Below are 22,683 nucleotides of genomic sequence, written 5' to 3'. Positions count from 1 at the left end.
AGGCCCGCGTACTGCAAAAAAAAAAAAAAAAAGGCATGAGTGAATGTACAATCCATCTTTCAAGATTCTTTCTAACTTGGAGAGTGTTAGAAATTGAATTGAGAAGAGTATCAAGAAAGTCCCTATTGAACAAGTAGGTGCTCAGTAGATTATGTGTTGAACAAATGGACAAACCAAATGAGTCTAGGCCACCAGGCCAGACAAATGAACATTTTGTAGAATTTTCTGATGGGAAAGAATCTCAGGGTTCATCTTACAGCTTTGCTTTCATCCTCAGCATACAGATAACAAGTTGTTTGCTGTTCATAAGTTTAGGTTTTAGAAATATCTTTTATTCTTATAGTAGATTATCAACTATATTGCTTAATATGAGTTCTAAAGTTTGTATATAGAAGTGCATTAGACTCCTGGTTATTCTGTGACTGACATCAGAATGCTTTGTGATTTTTGGGGGGATGTATTGCAGTATATCTGTGGCTTTATCCAGCTGTAAAATTGTGATGAGCGAAAGAAGTGCCAAACTTGGTCTCAAGCCCACATGTGTTAAAAATTGAGCTAAACGCTAGCTCCCTAACTGGATGTCAGTCTGATCTATAAATGGAGTTTGAAAAGTACCATAGGATTTGGAAAGCAGCTCTCTTTTGCCCTGGTGGTATGCCTGTTTTGAGTACAATATCATGGGACTGTTCTGTCTCCCAAGGGAGTAGTCCTGAGACACTGTAAAAGATGGCACTGATTTAAAGAGGGTACCTTAGTTAAGACCCGAGGTCCCTAACCTTTTTCTGCATAGCTCTTTGCCTTGTGTCTGAAATATTAAGATCAGTTACCAGGGCTAGAGGGCCTTATCCAAGAACAGAAAGGAGGTGGTATATACTGGGGCAAAAATTTATACTCCAAACCCTTCAGATAATATTCTGTAACCCCCAGTAGCCTGAATTTTTGCAGTCAGGGATTTTAGCCTTAGAATATTGCAAAAGGATTTGGTTGGACCTAAAGGAGATGGTTGCTGAAGTACCTTCTGATCACAGTTTTATGTCTCATTTAAAAAATATTTCGTTGTGCACATAAAGTATTATTCCTACATGAAATAGATATCTAATGCCTTCTCCCTTGACCACCAGACTTATTGTTGACTTCCTTGATGTTACAGAGTTTAAAGAGATTTCTAAACCTGTGGAGCAGTAACATTTTTGTCAGGTATCGAGCCAGTGCCCAGCTTAAAATACCTGGTACCATCTGGTTACCTGGTGTGCTAGAAGGACTGATCATTTAAGAGTAAGGCAGTGCTTCTCAAAGCATGGTCTGAGATCCTCTGGAGTTTCCAAGACTTTCTCAGGGGTTCCACAAGGTCCTGCTTCTTCCAGTCACATATACGTCTTCATGTACGAAGTTGGATTCGCTTTCCTTCAGCTGGTACAACATGTCATTCCAGATTGAATGCAGAATCATATATGAGAATCCAGTTGCCTTCTACTAAGCCAAACATTATAGAGGTTTGCAAAAATGCAAAGTAATGCCACTTTCCTCATTAGACCTTTTTGTGGGGGAAAATACAGTTCTTTTTTTAATTTAGAAAAAAATAGGGTAATATGTTTTGTTATTTTAAAACAAATACAGTATGTAAAACATTCTCCATTTTAATTTCTAATAGAGTAAATATTGGTAGAAATAACTTACATAGACAAGTTCCTTAGAGTCCTCAATAATTTTCAAGAGTATAAAGAGATTCTGAGACCAAAAATTTTAAAAACTACTGGAGTAAAGCATCCCTGAACTATTGAATTATTGCCGCTGTCTTTCCCCACTACCCGTTCATCTTTTTGGCCAGCCCACATCTGAAACTCCTTAGCCAAAAATACTTGAGTGCAAGGGAGTTGAAAATTACTTTTAAAGACAATGTTTCTTTTTTAGTATATTTAAAAATTCGAAATAGATCCTTGGGGCTTCAAGTTGGGACTTCAGCATATTGATGTTCTTTATATGTAAAATATGATCAGGAAATTTATTCCAGAACATTCTCCTCTCTACATTTCTTTTCCCTTTCCTTTTGAAAGTACCATTTTTAATAGCTGAATTAACTGGTCAGCAGAGACACTCCAGACACTGAACAGAATGGCAACCAGTAAATGCTGCTGACATTTTTTTCCCAAAGATTTTTTGGCAGATTTTGAGCTATCTATAAACAGCAGATTAGTTTGGAAGCCTGAATTTATAACTCCTTTTTTTCCCTGTTTTCCATTTAGGAGCCTAAATTATTGTTTTAATTTTGCTTGCACAATAATAATCAATTAAAAGGTATTTAGGGGCATGGACTTTTGTTGGCTTTGTGACAGGAAAAATTGTCAATGGTGATTGTCTTTTAGAATTCTTTTTTAAAATAGTGAAAGAATTCTTGATTTCGAAGCTTGAAACTTGTTAACTGCTGCCTTTTATTATTACCTGAACTAAATTCTAGAGATTAAAGTTAACAGAGATGATAAATGTCTTAATCCTGCTATTCCTTTGCAGGTGTGTATGTGCTTTTTTGTTAACGGGTGGCGGGGGGGTGTGGGTAATTCCTAATTCTTTGGAAATTAAAGTTAAATTGAGCTGATTAGTTCAGGGAGAATTTGAATTCAACGAGTATTAAATGTGCACCTACTTGGCTCTAGTAGCGATGAACAAAATAGACTATAGATTTTACTACCATGAAGTTTACAGTCCAGTGAGGGGGACAGATGTTCAAAAGCACACACTCAAATATGAATATGTAATTATTAATTATGATAAGTGCTATAAATAAAAATTAACAAAGTAGTGTATGAGAGTGTAATGAGGGCATATGAGGGTTTAGGCAAGCTTCTAGAAGGAAGTGACATTTAAGTTGAGGCTTGAAGGTTGAATAGGAATTTGCCAGGTTGGGTCCTGAAAGAAGGGCTCAATCACTGGGAGCTTCATATATACAGAGGTCCAGAGATAGGCAGGGAGCTGGCTAGTTGATGTGCCTGGGAGAATGGGGTGGAGAGAGGCCTTGACAACGAATGTAGGGAGGTGAGTAGGGGGCTTACTAGGGCTTACCATGTTTTACCCAGGTTCTGGCCGGGGGCTACCTCTCCAGCCTTCTTGGGTTTTCTCTCCTTACAACTCTTCTCTCTAGGCTCCCTATGTCCTAGCCTGGTGTTTTTTTTCACATGTGAAATATGTCTTAAGTCCTCAGGAAACACCAAGCTTCCCCTGGCCACAGGACCCGTGTAGAAGCCGAGAAGCTGTGCCTTTTTCCTTAAATGCCCTCCTGTCTCCACCACAGAGTGCTCCCCACCCCAACACAAACACGCACGCGCACGCACGCACACACGCGCACACACGCACGCACGCACACGTGCACGCACACACACACAGGAGCTCACATACTCTTATCCTTTTTGTAGTACCTCCTACTCACCTTTCTGGTTCCTGTTTATATATAATCTACCCAGGGACGCTCCTCCACCCTCCAAAAAATCTTAAATTGTTTTGTTAGCAGTCTTATTTAACCATGTTTCTTCCTAACACTTAATTCAGTTTTTAATTGTGCAGTCTTTTGGATGATTATTTGACTACCACCATACATAGATTGTGTAAGTTCTGTAATAGTAAGGACCATATTTGTATATCTTTATCATTCTAAGTTTCTAATTTCTAGTACATAGCAGGCTCTCAATAGTTGTTGAGGGAAGGAAGGGAGGGAAGGAGGAAGAAGGAAGGAAGGACGGAAGGAAGGAAGGAAGGAAGGACGGACTGGAAGTTCAAGGATAAGACTGAGATATAGTTCAATACTTTTCAAAGGCTTTTAATGATAATATCCCATCAGTTAAAAAGTTTTTTGAGTGTGTACCCGCAATATGTATGTTGCTTATAAGCTTTTTTTTTTGCTTATAAGTTTTATATAAAGTAAAACTGTGTTATAAGACATACATAAAATAGAAATTTTAAAAAGATTTAAGATGAAATATTTGAGGTATGGCTAACGGTAATGACATTGTATTATTGACGAAAATCTCAAGCTACTCAGGATAATGTTTATTGTTTATGATACTGGATGCAAATCAGTTTTTAATGTATTTTTAAATTCTGAATTTGGTGAGCCTGCTTCATGTCACAGTGAACTGAACGTTAATTGCTTTTCTTTAAACTGATTAACAAAGAACCACTAGGAATAGCCATATCAGTTCCACCATTTTCTTACTCTTCTCTGGTACTTTCATTAATAACATGTTCAATCTGTAGTTTCTTTAATGGATTTAGAACACTTGCAATTTGGGGAGGGCTCATTTCATTATATCTAGCCATTACAACCTGTAATTCCACTTCAATAAACCCTCAAGAGTATAGCACATGGCTGTATTCTATAAGCAAACAATGTCCACTCTTTCACATTGTGGAACTCCCACTTCTTCTGCAAGATACCTCTTGTAGTGGACTGTCATAAGGGACTGAGACAGAGACCAAATAAAGGATCAAGTTATTTGTCACTCTTTTAGACTAAATCAGTTTTTATAAGATACAAGTTTTAGTATTTTCATCCCATAATTTAATGCATTGTCTTGTGTGGCCCTTGGATGCATGCACCCCTTTTGGGGGCAAGTAGCCTAGTGCTGGAGATTGACATAGACAAATGATTGATCGGAGTGGTGTTAGACCAATGCTGGGGGGTTGAAATCACTGCTGATGGAGAGGTGTTGCACCAAGCATTTGCCTTTTGAGCTAGATCATGAATGGCAGGGTAGGAGAGAGGTGGAGGGGGAGGCTCAAGGCATCTGGGGTGGAGGGAACCAACAGGGCGTTTCTGTTCGGAGGCACAGAGACAAGATGGTGATGGAGGGGCCAGTTCTGGTTATGAGGGTTCCAGGGTGAAGTGAGGCATTTGCATTTATATCAAACAAAGGCTTGCTCTAGAAAAGATCTATATGAGCATGGAAATAATAGTAATAATAACAGCAACAGTAGAATGGGAGTCACTCAAGTTCCATGTGCTTTTAAAAATGTAAAGGGAAGGTCCATGAAACTCTCCTTTACCCCCTTCCCTCACCTTGCTGTTAGAGAAGGGTTAGTCTGAAATACAGTTGTGGACAAATTGAAGTGAGGGATGGTAAGATAGAATAGAGGTGCAGGGAATGAACAGTCAGACTACTAACCAAAAAACTGATTTTAAGAAGATGAGTCAGAAGGTGTCCATTCCAAACAGCTTAGATGGCAGTGGGCTTTTGCTCTTTTCTTTGAAGCTTTAAGAGTAAGATAGCCCATGAACCTATTCACTAAAGAACTTTACCCGTTTTATCTTTATTTTACCATCCAGAAAATTGCAACTAGTTCAAGGTTTAATTTTTTTAAATTATTCTCTGTAATAAAGAATTTGTATAGCCAAACTCTCATCGTATTTCCAAAATTTTACAGGAATTATTCAGATGGAAAAGTTCTCTGTTGTAACCCCTTGACTCAGAACATTGAGCTTCTGCCAGTGTAGTTTTAGGGCAATATCAACTTAAAATTTATATCAAGTATCTTATTTTCTCTCTGTGATAGTTTCATATATTAAGATTTTATATGATTTCTTCATGTCTTGATTGTGTCTATGCCTTGTTAAATTTGAGGTTAATGTAAGAATACATTGCTTTGCCATAGATGAGGGATAAGTTACAGTTTTGTGTTTTGTTTTATTTTCTTTTTTGGGGCTTATGATGATGTAGGTTGCTTCACCTCTAATCCTTTTAAACGAAGGCTCAAACATAGTAATTTGGTTTGGATTATTCAGTCACTTAATCTTTAACATCGTGTTACAACAGTCTATTCGTGCTTCTTAGAGTTTTTAACTTGGTGCCAATTTTGCATTCCGTGGCATAAAATAAAATTCAAACCTAAAGTCCTTTAGGAATGCCTGGCCTTATAGCTGAGAATTTTTCATGTCCCTTTTGAGTTCTTTGTTAGTGGGTAGACTCAGAGAAAGTTGCCTCAGAGTGGCCACCAGTAGGAGGTAAATCTGATTAACTCTTTAAGTTGATTTATTTAGATCCATGTAAAGGGTATATGTTTAAATGTACTAAGAAATAAGGCAACCTATGTGAGGGGGATTTGTAAGAAAGGCCTTGAACGGCAGTTTGAAGATGGTATGCTTAATTTAATTTGTCATCCTACAGTTAAATTTTTTTGTTTTACTGATATCTCTTTTTTTCCCTCCACAGTTGTACAATGGTAGATGGAGTGATGATTCTTCCTGTGCTAATGATGATTGCTTTCCCTTCCCCTAGTATGGAAGGTAAGTGGCTCACAACTATTTGGGGAAGGGTGAATATACTGTGTATTGTTTGGCTTACTGTAAACTAGTTTGTTCTTAATCCTATCAGACTTAGCAATCCTCCCCTCCCCCCATTTATAAGACTTTATTATTTTAAAGCTGTGTTTTAGGTTCACAGCAAAATTGAGAGGAAGATACAGAGATTTCTCATATACCCCCTGCCCTGACACATGTATAGCCTCCCCCATTATCAACATCCCCCCAACCAAAGTGGTACATTTGTTATAATTGATGAACCTACATTGACACATCATAATCACCCCAGTCCGTAATTTACATTAGGGTGCACTCCTGGTGGTGTACATTCTGTGGGTTTGGACAAATGTATAATGACATATATCCATCATTATAGTATCCTACAGAGTATTTCACTGCCCTAAAAATCCTCTGAGCTCCACCTATTTCTCTCTCTCCACCTCTGCAACCCCTGCCAACCACTGATTCTTTTACTGCCTCCATAGTTTTGCCTTTTCCAGAATGTCATGTAGTTGGATTCATACAGTATATAGCCTTTTCATATTGGCTTCTTTTACTTAGTATTTTGCATTTAAGGTTCCTTCCTGTCTCTTCATGGCTTAATAGTTCATTTCTTTTTAGTGCTGAGTAATGTTTCATTGCCTGGATGTACCACAGTTTATTTATCCATTCACCTACTGAAGGCCATCTTCATTGCTTCCAAGTTTTGGTAATTATGCATAAAGCTGCTATAAACATCCATGTGCAGGTTTTTATGTAGATATAAGTTTTCAACTCCTTTGGGTAAACACCAAGGATTGTGATTGCTGGATTGTATGGTAGAGTATGTTTAGTTTTTTTTTTTTTTTTTTTTTGCGGTACGCGGGCCTCTCACTGCGGTGGCCTCTCCCGTTGCGGAGCACAGGCTCCGGACGCGCAGGCTCATTGGCCACGGCTCACGGGCCCAGCCGCTCCGCGGCACGTGGGATCCTCCCAGACTGGGGCACGAGCTCGTGTCCCCTGCATCGGCAGGCGGATTCTCAACCACTGCGCCACCAGGGAAGCCCATATGTTTAGTTTGTTAGAAACTGCTAAGCTGTCTTCCAAAGTGGCTGTTCCATTGTGCATTCCCACTAGCAATGTATAAGAGTTCCTATTGTTCCACATCCTCACCAGCATGTGGTGTTATCAGCGTTCTGGATTTTGGCCATTCTTATGGGTATGTGGTGGTGTCTCATTGTTTTAATTTGCATTTTCCTGATGATGTATGATGTGGGGCATCTTTTCATGTGCTTATTTGCCATCTGTATATCTTTATTGAGGTGTCTTTAAGGTCTTTGGCCCATTTTTTATTTGGGCTGTTTGTTTTCTTATTGTTGAGTTTTCAGAGTTCTTGGTATATTTTGGATAACAGTCCTTTATCAGATATGTCTTTTACATATATTTTCTCCCAGTCTGTGGTTTGTCTTGTCATTCTTTTGACATTATCTTTCACAGAGCAGAAGTTTTAATTTTAATGGAGTCTAGCTTATTAATTATTTTTTTCATGGATCATGCCTCTTAAGTTATTGCCATACTCAGTGAGGTAATCTAGGTTTTCTCTTATGTTATATAAGTTTTATAGTGTTGTGTTGTACATTTAGGTCTGTGATCTGTTAATTGAATAATTTTTATGAAGGGTATAAGGTCTGTGTCTAGATTTCTTTTTTTTTTTTGCATGTGAACATCCCCTTTTTATACATATTTGATAATGTCCCTTGATTTTCTTGGAGTGCAACTTATACACACCATACCTTTCTTATAAACATAAATTTTAAAAATTCAATATAATTCACTATCTGAAATGAAGAGAAAATTCTCTGAAAATAATATGTAATTAAATATGTCATATAATTAAAATAATATGTATAGACAAATGTAATATAATCTAGTGTAGTTGGTCATGAGTACACTAGAAGATGTAATGAAGTAACAAATGTTTGTATAAAAATATATACCTATACACACACACATATAATAATCTTTGATGTCTTAGAAAACAGAAAACATTGGTACTAGTGTATTGTATCGGTGACTTAATTATCACAAGTGATCTTGCCTGCAGTGCTTGAATTTTCTGACTTGGTGAACAAATTTTGGTAGAATCCCAACAAAACGGAGAACTGTTTGTCCCTTGATTACACAGTGGTTATATTTTGAGAAAATTTCGTATGCATTAAGACAGTATAAGACATACTTTGTATTTTTATGTATAAAAGAGTTAGGTATTAGGTTCAGTTAATTATACAGCAGTTTTCATGTAAATGAATGCTTAGTGGGTGGGCCAGTGAGAACCTGAAGGGGCACAGGATAACTCTTAGTTGTGTGGGATCACACAGACATTTTAGGGCCTAACTCATTCTCACTATCCTCCCTTCTCCCCATTTGCAAAAAGCTACTTAGGGATGGCACTGCCTCTGTGGAGTCCACAAGAGATAATCAAGAGAAAAAGAAAATAAAAGTTGCCTATAATTCCCTGCACTTACATGTAATTGCTTTTAGCATGTTGGTGTAAATCTTTCAAGGTGTGTAAACAAACTCTTATTTGATTGTGCATTGAGCAGTTTGCACTTTATTTTATAAGGGTTGCTCCATGAGGAGTGGTGCTTACAGTGTGAATCTCAGCCTTATTGTGATCAGATGGGCCAGTAAGACTAATCCCCCTCTTACAGGCTCTTGGGGGTATAGTGATCAGTTTTATACACTTGATAAGTTTCCAAGGAGGCATATAATATAAGTTAATGTAGCCAACACTGTGGAAAAATCAGTGCTTGATATACTAGAAATCTATTTTGTTATAAGGTGTATAATATTTGATCTGTTCCTCCCTCCTTCCCATGTTCATTGACATGTATTATAGTCAGGGAGCCACTAGCCACATATTGAGCACTCAAAGTGCAGCTGATACAAGCCGAGATACGCTTTAAGTGTAAAATACGCACTGGGTTTTGAAGACAATAAAAAATGTGAATTTTATCTGTTCCTTTTTACTATTATGAAAATTTACAATTATATAAAGCAGCTTACATTAAGTTTCTATTAAAAAACGCTATCGCAACCACTTTAGGTATCCATAGTCTATATTCTTCTCTAAGCAGTGTTTGTTTGATACAGTCCAGTAATACTGCAATCATTTTAATTAGTGCCAAAAAGATATGAAATAAGGATCCTGCGTGGCAAGTTTAAAGGAGTAGGAGGTGTTTAACCAGAAGAGAGGTTTGGTCCTAGGTTGAAAGAATTACTAAGAAGAAATGGGCTGGGAATATTTGGTGGGTTATTAGTAGTTCTCATCTGAGGGGTTAATTTTATCCCCCAAGGAACACTTGACAATGTCTGGAGATGTAATGGGCAAGTTGCTAGGATTTTTCCTCTTTTTAGTTGCTACATAATATGATCAGTAAAAAAAAAAAAGAAAAAAAAGAATGTTGTGAAATGAAGTCCCTCCAAATTCTGTGTGCTTCCCTAGGTATGGTAGCAGTTCTGTGTGGTCGGACAATCCTTCAGGTTTCATGTGCTGTCCTGGTGGACTCTTGGTGTGGGCACGACAGAAAAAAAAAAGAGTGGAAGAGAAATGGAGGTGGAAATGTAATATGAATAGAGAAGGGGAAGTGGAGAAAGAATGGGGAAAGAGGAGGTGAAAAGGGCATTTATGGAACAGTGTTAGCAACCCAGCCATTGGATGTTTTTTCCTGCTTTAAGCTCTTAAGCTGCCCAAAGGATCCAGCAAATGACCTCTTAATCTTAATGCCAGAGTGAAGATCTGTAATGAAACAAGTTAGTCCGGCTGAAATGGAAATGGATGCCACTAAGGTTTTGCTATTGAATATAACACCAGCACTAGGATGTTTACAGATATGGAGAAGAATACATCATCCTTTTGTTGCGATAGCTTTTTTTCTTTTTTAAAACAATATCCAGTGAGTGCTACAACCTAGGGTACTCTGATCTTAATAGCGGTGGCCTTAGTCTTGTCTTCCCTCAATGACTCAAACTCCTAGTTAACTATCAATAGCATATTCTATGAAAAGACTCTTTGTTTTTGCATATTTACTAGAAAAAATTTTTTTAAAAAAACCACTGAGAATTAATTGTAATATACTCAACATTAGTCATAAAGCAAATGTCAAGTACAAAATACTTGTAAATAAATAGGGCAAATAGGGTAAATAGTAGGGCAAATAACTAAAAACTTTATATTAGCCTCATAGATTGTCTAGTGCAGGGCTTTAGACTACCAAGTTTTTTGTTTGTTTTTTTGTTTTAATTTATTTATTTATTATTTTGGCTGCGCATGGGCTTTCTCTAGTTGCGGCGAGCAGGGGCTACTCTTCCTTGCGGTGTGCGGGCTTCTCATTGTGGTGGCTTCTCTTGTTGCAGAGCACGGGCTCTAGGTGCACGGGCTTCAGTAGTTGTGGCACGTGGGCTCAGTAGTTGTGGCCCGGGGGCTCTAGAGCTCAGGCTCAGTAGTTGTGGTGCACGGGCTTAGTTGCTCCACAGCATGTGGGATCTTCCTGGACCAGGGCTCGAACCCTTGTCCCCTGCATTGGCAGATGGATTCTTAACCACTGCGCCACCAGGGAAGCCCTAGACTACCAAGTTTAAAAGGAAACAGACCCAGGTTTGATGTTTGCAGAGCAGCTATGGCACCTTATTAATTGGGCTTCAATGGAGCTAATGGCATTCTTGGTGCATAAATAAGAAAGTCATAGAGATTTTGTTCTCATATATTTTGTTGGGTATTGTACTCCTCTTAGTCTATTAAAAACAAACAAAAAACCAGAAAGCTTCTTTCCTTTTGTCTCCCCAGTTACTCCCAGATGTCTTTTAAATATTGATTAGATAGTGTTAACATGCCAAATAAGAAGTCCCAAAGAGTACTTTTGGCAGAGTTTGACTAGTATGGGTGTACTTTAGAACATTTCTCAATTTCTGTGGAATTCTAAATGCTCTGGGGCCAAAAAGACCCAGTAAGTTTGGAAAATACTGCTTACTAGAACTGCCTCTTTGATGATTTATAGGTAATGTTTATTGAGTGGTTAATATGTGCCCAATGTTGGGCTGTTTTATGTTCGTTATTTCCCATAATCCTCATCATTACCCTAATGAGATAGGCTAGTGGGGATGTGCTTTTGAATTGGTTAAAACTCTTGCTTAAGGTTATACAGCCAACAAAAGGTGTGTTATACTTTGAGGATTGGTGTTCAAGAGTTTCAGTCATTATCAGTCTTCTTCAGAATTTAGTATTTTTTGGTCCCCTAAATTAGCTACATCCACATTCATATTACATCTGGTACATGCTAGAATCCAGCTCAATCCAGTCCATTTGAGAGGCTGAGGTGAGAGCTTCCAGTAGCAAATGATGAATCCCTTTTACCTGGGTTTGTGTTTTTTATTTCTCTCTCATACCAGTATTCATTTTTCATGTTCATTATATATACAACTCCAGCTGCAGGAAGATTTTTATTTGCTCTCACAGAGAAGAGCACTTGAGCCCTAATTACCTGTATATCCTTCCTTTTCCTTCCCATTAATAAGACTAATCATGCTCTAATACTGCTATTATGCCACCCGGGAGAAGTCCATTTTTGTTCCAGAACCTGCTTGTTTGGTTTTACCTTTGTCCCTGTGAGCATTTGCAGGGACGACCATGACACAAATAACTTAAAGTGGAATACTGCTTCTTCAAAAATATTTCAAAGCTAAGATGACCCACATTTTATTAAATTTGCAAGCCATAGTTAGATTTTATTGCAGCAAGGAAGGCTGGACTTTTGCAGAGTTTCGTTGCAAGAGATTTTGGCCTGTCTTAGAGAAGATTGCTAAGTACTAAATTATTTTCTGGGTTGACTTGATTTTAGTATTTCCAAAGCCATCACTACTCAGACTTTCCAGCCCAATTACCCAATGAGAGAAGGAAGGAGATCACTTCAATAGACTTTTTGTTAGGGTCCACAAAGGTGCCCCTCTTTGCCACTGGGGGTGAAGAATAGAATAAGCCTTTCTTTGAATTTCTCATTATTGAGAATTCAGGAAGTTCATGAAGGGGTGAATGAATGTAAGAGAAATGTCTCAGTATTAAATTTGTTGCTCTCATTTCTCATTACTATAATTTATCCCTTTTGTTCAGAATCGAATCTCTTTCATTGACACATCATCATGTGAGAGATTTGTTGGGGAGAGAGATGAGATGTACTGAGCTATTGGCCACTATGAGGACCTAAAATGTAAATATCAGGTGAAGCTGTACACTTTTAAGATACTGCTTCTTTATTGTCACATTTTCTCACCTAACAGAATGAGTATATTATTGATGCAAGGTGAGCTGTGACAAAGCTTCCTTTCAGCTTTTCCTTTCTGGGGAATGTTTGTTTCAGCTGTGGGTAGTTAAACTAAAACCACGTCCAATTTTTTTTTCCCAGTGAACATTATAAAATGTTCATATTCAATGTATTTATATGAGAGGAGTTAGTGGTAGGGTGTGGAGAGGACTCTAAAAATTCAATCAGAGTCAAATATTGAACTGATGGGGAAACAAATCCAAGGCCCTAGCTCATTAAATGGTTTCCTTGTGGTCAACAGTGAGTGGGCAGTGCAATAGCTTCTAAGCTTCTGTTTTATAAAGGTCGGTCTCAAGGGGGAGCGGGTGGATGCCATCTCCTCTTTATGGAAAAACTGGTGAAGCAGGAGATTTATAGGGATGGCATGTGTGCTGCTTTTGCTCTTGAAAAGTAAACACCAAGGAAAACAAAACATTTTAAAATTAATTTGTAGACTAAAGATGTAGAAAACAAACTTATGGTTACCAAAGGGGAAAGGGGGTGAGGGAGGGATAAATTAGGAGTGTGGGATTATCAGATACAAACTACTATATATAAAATAGATAAACAACAAGGTCCTACTGTATAGCACAGGGAAATATATTCAATATCCTATAATAAACCATAATGGAAAAGAATATGAAAAAGAATATAATGTATGTATAACTGAATCACTTTGCTGGATACCGGAAACTAATACAACATTGTAAATCAACTATACTTCAATAAAAAATTTTAAAAATTAATTTGTAATTCCCAAACATTACCACTGCCCTCCAGAACTTCCCTCTATAGCTCAGCATGACCTCAGGCAAGCTTCCATAGGTAATGGTTATATGAAATAGTCATAATTACTCAGAACTCATGTTGATTTTCCAAGATAGTGTAAGACACAGGGCAGGGCAGCCTTCAAAATTTTCACTGTGACTCAGAGTAAGAAACATTTTAGAGTTGGACCCAGTGCATCTACATTTAGAAACATTTTGGAGTATGACCCGCATGCATCTGAAAAGAAAATTTCATGAAAGAGTGATTACTCTTACTATGCTAATGTACTCCTGCTTCTTTTTTAAAAATTCTATTCAGTTTTATTTCATTTAGAAAGAAAGAAAGAAACCTTGTCTTGAGCCACTAAATCAATTTTGCTACCCACAAATGGGTCATAACCCACAGTTTAAGAAAGACACCTCCAGTCTGCTCCCAAGAGCTCACTGCTGGGAAGTCCTGGCTGCCCTCAGGTGAAAGCTCTGACAGCTAACCCAGATAGTCTCCAGCAAAGCTGGCCCAGACCTTTTAAAATTTTATTTATTTATTTATTTTGACGACTTCACGTAGCCTGACCATCCTGTCTCTGCAAGCCAGTGATTTGACGGGAAGAGGAAAGTTTACATATGTGCCTTCTCAGCCTTGGTCATAACACTGGAACAGCTGCTGCCTGAGTCTAATCAGCTGAATCGGAGCTCTGCAGAGCTGGGTGTTTCCTAGATCCACGGTAATGCTGCATCTAATTCTTTGTTATGGGTTAGAGGGGAACATGGACTTTCTGAGGATATGTATATTGGGGGCATGTGGGAAGGAGAGAAGGAATAGGAGGCAGAATGAGAAATTCCTCTTGGAAGGGGGTGGTGAAATTCACCTTAAAGCAAGAACAAAAACCTCTGCTTATATTTTTTATTCAAACGGTGATTTGGAGCAGGGAGTAGCCTCTTTTATTTATTATTTGCTGCATTTGTTTACCTTCTGAATTCTGGTATTTACACTAAGCCAATATAAATGAAGAAAAAAAATCACACCCCTTCGGTAAAGCTATAAGGAATAGATAGAGAAAAGAAAAAAAAAAACCAACAGTCCAGTTTAAACTTTGGCTCCTGTGATGTATGTAATGCCGCAGGATGCCATGCAGAGTTACACAGTGTTTATCTTTAACATTATGTCCTAGTTCATATGCTTCACGCTGTCAGTTTTGCACAGGGTTAGGGTAATTTTTGATAATTCAGTGGTGTTGCTATCAGAGTGTCTTCTGAAAGGAAGGCTCTTGGCCATGCATAGGAATCAAGCCTTTCTCAGGAGAGAGGCAGAGTCAGACACCATCGTGAGCCGCCTTCTTCCTTCTTACTGTGTTTCTGTATGTGGGTTACCTCAGCTCTCAAGAGCCGTTACCACAGAGCCATGCTTAGCAGTAGCAGCGTGGTGGTGAGGAGTCAACCATGCAAAGTGAGGCCTAGGGTGAGAGAGGCCAGGACTTGGTGGTGGTGTTTTCTAGTCTCTAGTGTCTAAAACAGCGCCTGGCGTGTATTTGGTGCTCAGTGAATATTTGACAAATGAATGAATAAATAATTCTCATAATACAGAAAAGGTAATAAGAGACCCAGGAACTGATCTGGGCTGGGGACAGGGTAAGAAAGCACATCATCCTTTCAAAGAATTTATTCCAAGTTTGGGAAAAGAGAATCAGTGATAAGACAATCTTACATTCTTGCAGTTGATAAATTACCATGAGCACACGGGGTAGGCACTGGTGATGTCAACATACCTGGAAGGGGTTTTTGCTGTCAAAGAGTCACAGTCTAGTTGGAGGAGACAAAGGTGACAGCACAGCACTAGGGGTGTTGGCCGGAAGGGCCTTCATGGCACACCAGGCTGGGATTGGGGACAGGCAGGGTTTGGGAGGATGAACAGGCATTAGACCAGCAAAGGAAGGACTGAGGAGGACTTTTTAGGCAGGGGAAGGGCCAAGCCCAGAGAAGTGGGGGGATACAGGTCACCACCCGGGTGGTCCAGCATGGCCAGAGCAGCCTCCAGAAGGCATTCAGGTTGAGATTTGAGGCCCTGCTAGCCTGGCAGGGCCTTGTGCATGAGGCGTTTGTCTTCGATCCTGAGGGCAGTGAGAGCTATTGAAAGATTAATTAGATGCACTTTGTGTGCTTTGAAAGAATTTTGTGGTAGAAGTGGATCACAGGCTACAGCAAGATTAGAGGTGAAGGGACAGGAAAAACTAGTCCTCCTGCAGGGTCTGGGGCAGACAGGCCCACATGCTGCCTTTTCAAAGGCATCCCGACTATAGCAACTTGATGGTGGCCAACAAAACAAAAACAAAACAAAAACAAAACCCTTAGTTCCAAGAGAAGACCTTTGTTGCAGGTAGCTCACAAATAATAACAGCAGCAGCGAACGACAATAATCTAATACTAATTTCCGTCTGAAAACAGAAGGCTGAGCTGCTGACTTTCCTAGCAACTTTTGCAAGACATTTAAATCCCTCTAGCTGGTCCTTTGTTCCCGTGTTGCCATGGTGTGTCAATAAGCCCAGCTCAGAATAACCCGGGCAGTGACATGAGAGGTGCGGCTTGCTCGCTGGCATGGTGGCTGGCCAGGTTACGCTGTTTTCATTGCTCCCGTCTTGGGAGGAGGACTGGGCAGCTGGTTGCCCGGGCAGCTGTGGAAGGTGTATGTCTCTTGGCTGCCCAGAGTTTGAAAGGCAACCAAAACTTGCCTGCCTCCTGAGCATGTGCAGCTCGCGTTTGAGCAGATAGTAACTGAAAATAGCCCACTGCACACCTGTCCCTTGTACACCAGCCCCTGGCCGACTGCCATTTAGGACAGTGTGGGCTCCCTGGGCGGATAGGTGAGGGACTGAGCGGATCTCAAGGGTTCTTAGGAAGATCCTGGGAACTTTGGCCCTGGCTTAAAAGGAAACGAAAAAGCAGCAGGCTCCTCTGAGCCAGTTCCACTGGGCACTGTTGTGGTTAGTGGGTGGCCACAGTGCTTGCATATGTGCAGTATGTGCTGAAGACGCCATACAGTTCTCCGTGCTCAGCCAAACTGGGGTCCGACAAACAGACTGAGAGGTACATGTTTTCTCTTGGAGGGAAAGGCTTTTCTAAAACACTCGTAGACGGTAGCCATCATGGTGTACCCTGCCTCAGTTTTAGAGAGGGGAGGCATTGAGTTAAAACTATTTTGTTTGATTTTCTACATGCTCTTTAATCCCCAATGATTGTCAGTAGATCACTTCTACAAGGTGGCTCTTTGCTAGATTATTCTTTCTCAGCAGTCCACATGTGGGCACAGAATAGAATCAACATGTTAGGAGCTGTCTGTTTCCCTTTGGGACTCTTTCCATGTCCTTCCGGGCTTTCATCTCTGCTGCGGGCTTGCCATCGTTGGGCAGGCTTGGCACGCCGATGTGGATGGAAGCAGGCTCTGGAAGGAAATACTTCTGAAATGACTGGTGGTACTCAAGCTACTATTTAAAAGTGACCCTTCTTAGAGTCTTGGGTTATCTTTAGGCCGTCAGTGCTCTACAGCCACAGGAGCCAAAAGGGAGTCTGTGGAAACTCTGGCCTGTTGCTCTCGCCTTGGTTTGTGTTTAGATATTCTTGCTCCTCAGCCAGTGGCCTCGTGACATATCTCAGATTTAGCTGCCTTTCTTCTGCCAAGGTCCAGGATTATTGTGGAAGCTGGGAATGGTGTGCTGTGCCACAGAGACTGGGGTGTGGTGGGGGGGAAGGCATGTGTGTTTAAAAAGCCAGTTCTGGTTCACAGCATTCTGTAGAAAGTCTTTCTGTTTCTACCTTGAGTGTAGGCACCTGGGGCCTTTCTGTGGGCTCTGGGGTGAAAAAGAATAAGCTCAAAATGACCTACACTCAACTGTCTTATGCTGACTGTAGGATCTTTAGTCTCTGATGAGGAAGCCAATCTTAAGCGTGTTGAATTTGGGAGTTAATGAATTCTTGTGAACCATATTAATTAGACTGATGGGGTAAAGAAGAAAGGCAAGACAAAGATCAAGTTGTAAAGGCTGGAATACAGATGCACAAGGCATGTATTCATGGGACTGAAGACGTGGGATTCCTTCTTTCTTTGACCTTTCATGGAGATCTGGACCTGGTAGGGCTTTGGGACATGACTGGGAAATTGGGAAATAGGGAAGCAGCAATATCAGAGGCTTGGGCTCTGCCCCAGTTTTTCACCCTTGCATATCTTGATCTCTTTGGCTTCATTTGGGCTGGAAAGAAAATAGCCTAGAAATTACCTTGCTCCCTCTGTGCTTTTCTCTGGGGTGGGGGTAGGGTAGGGAGCTAGAGAGGAAGAATTTAGCTGAATTTAACTAATTCTAGAGATTTTCGCCTTTAGCTCTGGGTGCCACGATGCCTAGAGGCTGGCATTCTAAGACTCGTTAACAAATTGGAGCCGTGCCCATCTTTTGAAGGGTTTATCTCTGTGATTTGAAAGCTTCCGGAAAGGGTGTGGGGATGTGGTGGCGGCTGGCGGATGGTAAGCAGAGCAAAGGTTGGCAGCCTTGGAGGTTCTGTCCCTGATTCCCAGAGGAAGAGGTCGTGTAGGGCAGTGGAGGAGAAACCGAAGTGGGAGCTGGGCCTTCTCTGCTGTCCGTTCCCGTGTGGAGCCCTTGTTTAGGGTGTCCTGCAAAACCAGAATTTTCAGTGTAGAGCCTGGGTAGGAAACCCTTGCTGGAGGGGCCGTGCACTCCCCAGATATCCCGGGAGGAGGGGGAGACAACCAGAAAGAGTCAGGAACACCTTTTCCCACACTGTGATCGGAGCCTCTAGCCTAAGACGTGCTATAGATGGTACCACATCACTGGCTCTCCTGAATCTGAACAAGGAATGACTTCTCTGAAATGTTTATAATTCCTCAGCTTTTTTCCTCTTCTTCAGTCTGTGGTCCTCTCTGTTACTCTCCCAACAAGTAGAGCTTCACTCAGATGCAAGAATGGTCAGTACTGTGTGGGGTGGGCTGCGGTGGGGTGCTTTTCATTAGGCCTCTTAATCATCTGTTTCTCTGAAGCGACGATTCAAGAAGTTTGAAGACAAAATGAAGAAAGGGGTCATTATTTCCCCCCTTATGAAGGAGTCGCTTCACAGACATGGCATATGTGTTAAAGCTAAGTCTTTGCTATGTTCAGGGACTCATAAAAAGCATGGAAGAGACAGACCAGTATCATCTTAGGTCATACCCCACAGTGCTCATTAACTTGTTAGTCATTTAAACACAGACTGAGTTTTTGGCTTTGAAATAGAAGGTGAGACTGCTGCAATAGGCTTAACTTACATGGATTATTTCACAGACCAGGAGTCAGCCCAGCCACAAAATAAACAGATGGAATTCTTTTTTTTTTTTTTTTTTCCCCTCTCAGCTTCAGCAGTTCAAATGCAGGGTGGCTTAGGAATCCTTATCACCTTCAGCAAAGCAAGAAGGGGAAAATGATGTAATTCACTCTTCCTCACTCCCTGCTGAAAATGCCATTGTTTTCACTGATAGGAGAAAAAGGGCAGCAGAGACCGGGGGCATCTTTTTCCCTGCTGAGCAGGCAAGTCCTGCAGGACCTCCCTAAACTGGCTGAAGCCAAGGCGCTCGTTGTGTTATGTCATCCTCATCACCGTAGCATCATAGTAGCCAAAAGTCCTCAAATCAGTCATCCAAGGAAGGACCTCCCGTAAAAGCCTTGCTGTTCTATTGATGTATTAAATTATGCCTTGTTTTTGGAACTCTTGCATTTTACCTCTTTCTTCCAACACACAAACAAGCAAACACAAAACCTACCACACCACAGAAAGTACTAATTTTCCACACTTGTAAGCCCGCGGAGGTGAGCAGGTGTGACGCCGTGGCGAGCTCCTGTGGGGAGAAGGGGTTTGCACAGACACGCTGGCTCGGTGACTAAGCCTTGCCTGAAGATCTCTGCTGACATTTAAAGACTTTATAGGCTCAGTCTTCTCTGAAAACCAGCATCATGTCTCTTCCCACCTCTAAATCCTGTCTGTGAAGAGAAAATTCATTCTGAAATAAACGTTCATCAGGCTTGTCCTCCTGCCAAGCGCTGAGGCCGCTGTGGACAGCGTAACAGTGAGCAAAGCAGGCTCAGTTCCTTCCCTCATGGGGCTCACGGTCTGCAGGGAAGACTTGGATGGTCAGCAGCCATGCAGACACACATATGTGAGTGTAGACAGGTGGCTCCTGCTTTACATTTGGGTGTGTGAACAAATGCTTCTCTGAGGAGGTAACAGGTGAGGTGAGATCTGAGGGCAAGGCGGGCACACACTGGGTGGATGGGGGCGTCGGCAGGGAGGGAGCCGAGCATCCCACGTGGAGGGAATTCCACACCTAACAGACCTGAGCTCCTGAAGCAGGAGGAGCCCTTCTCGGAACTGAGGGGATCTGAGGGGAAGCTGAAGAGGCAGAAAGCAGGTCAAACAGGGCTTTTGTAGGCCGAGGTGACCACTGTGTCTCCCCCTTTTTTTTTTTTTTTGGCAGCTTGCGCAGCTTGAGGGATCTTACTTCCCTGACCAGGGATTGAACCTGGGCCACGGCAGCGAAGGCACCGAGTCCTAACCACTGGCCTGTCAGGGAATTAATTCCCTTCATCTCCTTTTTTAGGGTCATGGAATCAAGCTTGTTCATCTGAGTGGGGGTGAGTCTGGTCAGCTCAGTGAGGGAACACTGGAGGAAGAACACATTTGGAGTGGAGGCATGATGCGTTCAAAATCGTGGAAACCCTACCATCATTTTTTGTTGTCATTATTCTAATTTGTATGTGATCCTATTCAAATGCCTCTATTCTCTCTCTTAACTCCTGGAACATATTTGCTTCTTGGCTTTTACAGCTTTACCAAGTATCAATTTCTCTGATCAGGAAAAAAAAAATATATGATTTGGTTTCTCTAAGTGGATGTTTTATTATAATGAGAGCATTTAGGTACTTGGGTGTCTTTTATTTCTGGGCGTATAGCCTGCCTTCTTGCCAGGCCATCAAATGCCCTTCACTAGGCATTCCGGACAGACCTTTGTGTTTCCGTCTTAGGAGCAGGCTTGCTGGCAGTGATACCTGGCATTGCAAAATCCTTCCGTAAGCCTTTGTTTAATGCCAGAGATCTCAAATGCTTTCAGATTCTGGAGAGGTGCCACACTGCACTCTCGGATTAGGAGCTGATGGAAGGACTCCCATATCTATGAGCCTAATATAAGCTGTCATTTCAAATGAATGAATCGTTTATACTGTTGGAAAGAGTCCAGGTATGTTTGGGGTTCCTTTTTTAGCCTATAAAGTTCTGAGCTATTGGACTTTTATAGCAGTAGTCTAATAACTGCCTATTATTTGTGCTGCTTTGAGTTGAGCCTACAAGAGATTGAGCCTGTTTCTTTTGCTGACTCCTGGGATCACGGCTACAGGCTGGTTGACTTGGACCATTTTCTCATTTGTCTTTTCTGTCAAGGACTTTAGTGGGGAACATGGGGTTTTGTTCACCATTTAGAATGATAATCAGTTTAAATGCCTTAGAGTATTCTGGAGTGCATGACTGGGCAGGTGGGCGGGAGAGCACGGAGAGCCATTTGTAGCTTGTGCCCAGATTGCTCCAGTCCCACTTAAGACATAAATGCGGGTACGCTTACTACGAGGCACGAGATTATCCCAAACTGTGGACAGTCTTAAAAAGTCCTCGATGCTCTTTGCTCTGCCTCTTCCTCTGCCAGTTTAGGATTAGGCTGTGAGAGTAGGTGTGTCCAGATGGTGAGCGTGAGTATCGCCCAGAACAAGAAAAATCTTTTAAAAGTTTTGGCTGCGGTGAACCCCTGGGATTCCGAGCCTGTACCTCTGGTTGCAGAGCCAGCCCTGGCTCCTTCCAGGTGGTGCCGAGGACTCCCTGCTGCTCCCAGCCAGACGCGGTCTGCGAGTGTGTTCACACGGGCCTGGTTCTGGGGCTACAGAGGGCACAGGGTGCCAGCCATGACACTGAGTAATGCCGGGAGGTGCCTTTAGAACAGACAGTGTGGGTGAGCTCCGCACACAGGGAATACCTCTGGCTTGACGTTTCAATTACTGCATTATTTAAATGAGTGTCAATTAGGTAGCATAGACTGGCTGCCTTCTGCCAGGGCACTTCCTAGTTATTAGCACAGGCAAGTGTAAAATGCTTCATATCAGATGTGGTGCTTCCTGGCTGGACTGTTGAAAATCAGTCACAGAAGGTGACTATCCTTCCTCGGCGTTCCCTGATGTGTAGAGTATTTATATCCTGGTCTGAGAGATTAGAGGTCCACAGACCCTTGCTTGGGGCCCTAGAAAAGCTTTGTGATAATTCTCACACGTCCCCAACCCACCAGGCTACCCCAAGTAAGATATCACAGGCCCACACATGTAATGGTTATTCCTAAATTTTAACAAGACCAAAACAGTGAGTCATAGGCATTTGGGGGGCCTGCCGTGTTCCTTAGACTTGTGGATATTAAGTTCTGAAAATGTTACTACCTTGCTTTTAACCTGCTTTGTTGAATTAGTAATCCTAGCTCAGAAAATCCTTTTGGCATCTCTTCGACTAATCCACTCAGTCGGATGAAATTGCCAAAGTGGCGTTTAACTGAAGTGTGTGCGTACGTGCACACGTGTGCATGGGTGTATGGGGTCATTCTCGTGAATTTAGGGTCTTCATTTATATCTGGCCGTATATAAAAGAATTGATTCACGAAGGACTCTGCTAATTAGTTCTATGGGAATATACAAATTAAGAAGATTAAATGTTGGTGAAAAGCAAAATAGGAAGCGAAGTTGTTGAAGGTTTTGTACATTCCCATTTGCTAACTGCTGAACTGGGCTTATGGTCCCTCCATAGCAGGGATTGAGTTAATTATTACATATTACTGAGCTGTCTTTCTTCCTCTTTTTCCCTTTTTCCTGATTGTGGTGGGGAAGATATGAAAACCTTGGTTTTCGACTTAGTTTATGACCCCACAGGATAAGGTCTGATTAAGATCTATACCTCATTATGCCTGGGTGCACTGCAGAGTTGCCTGTAGTGGGTTGAATCTTACTAAAGATGGTATTTACTTGAGGCTGCTCAATTCTGGCAAAATTCTCTAGGCTACAGTTTATACATATATTTATTTTTTTTTTTATTTTGGGCTGCGTTGGGTCTTCGTTTCTGGGCGAGGGCTTTCTCTAGTTGTGGCAAGCGGGGGCCACTCTTCATCGCGGTGCGCGGGCCTCTCACTATCGCGGCCTCTCTTGTTGCGGAGCACAGGCTCCAGACGCGCAGGCTCAGTAGT

The 22,683-nt window shown here is 41.4% G+C and overlaps 1 protein-coding gene across 2 annotated transcripts in view; it reads left to right on the top strand.

The window, feature by feature from the left end:
- The window catches only part of ACVR1 (activin A receptor type 1), a 129,308-nt gene that overhangs the window by 66,089 nt on the left and 40,536 nt on the right, over positions 1-22,683 (top strand). The window contains exons 1-2 of one of the 2 annotated variants that reach the window (XM_028478186.2): positions 6,213-6,271; positions 13,957-14,113. Coding sequence is in view for 1 of the 2 variants with exons in the window: in XM_007111810.4 (XP_007111872.2) it covers positions 6,205-6,271 (67 nt within the window). In the remaining variant the exon portion in view is untranslated. Of the gene's footprint in view, positions 1-6,197; positions 6,272-13,956; positions 14,114-22,683 lie in introns of those variants that run through there. The other variant, XM_007111810.4, reaches the window with a different exon arrangement.

The sequence above is a fragment of the Physeter macrocephalus genome, chromosome 2 (genome assembly GCF_002837175.3).
Source record: "Physeter macrocephalus isolate SW-GA chromosome 2, ASM283717v5, whole genome shotgun sequence".
NCBI lineage: Eukaryota > Metazoa > Chordata > Mammalia > Artiodactyla > Physeteridae > Physeter > Physeter macrocephalus.
The sequence above is the reverse complement of the archived record's forward strand: the minus strand, read 5'-3'. Positions and strand labels throughout refer to the sequence as shown.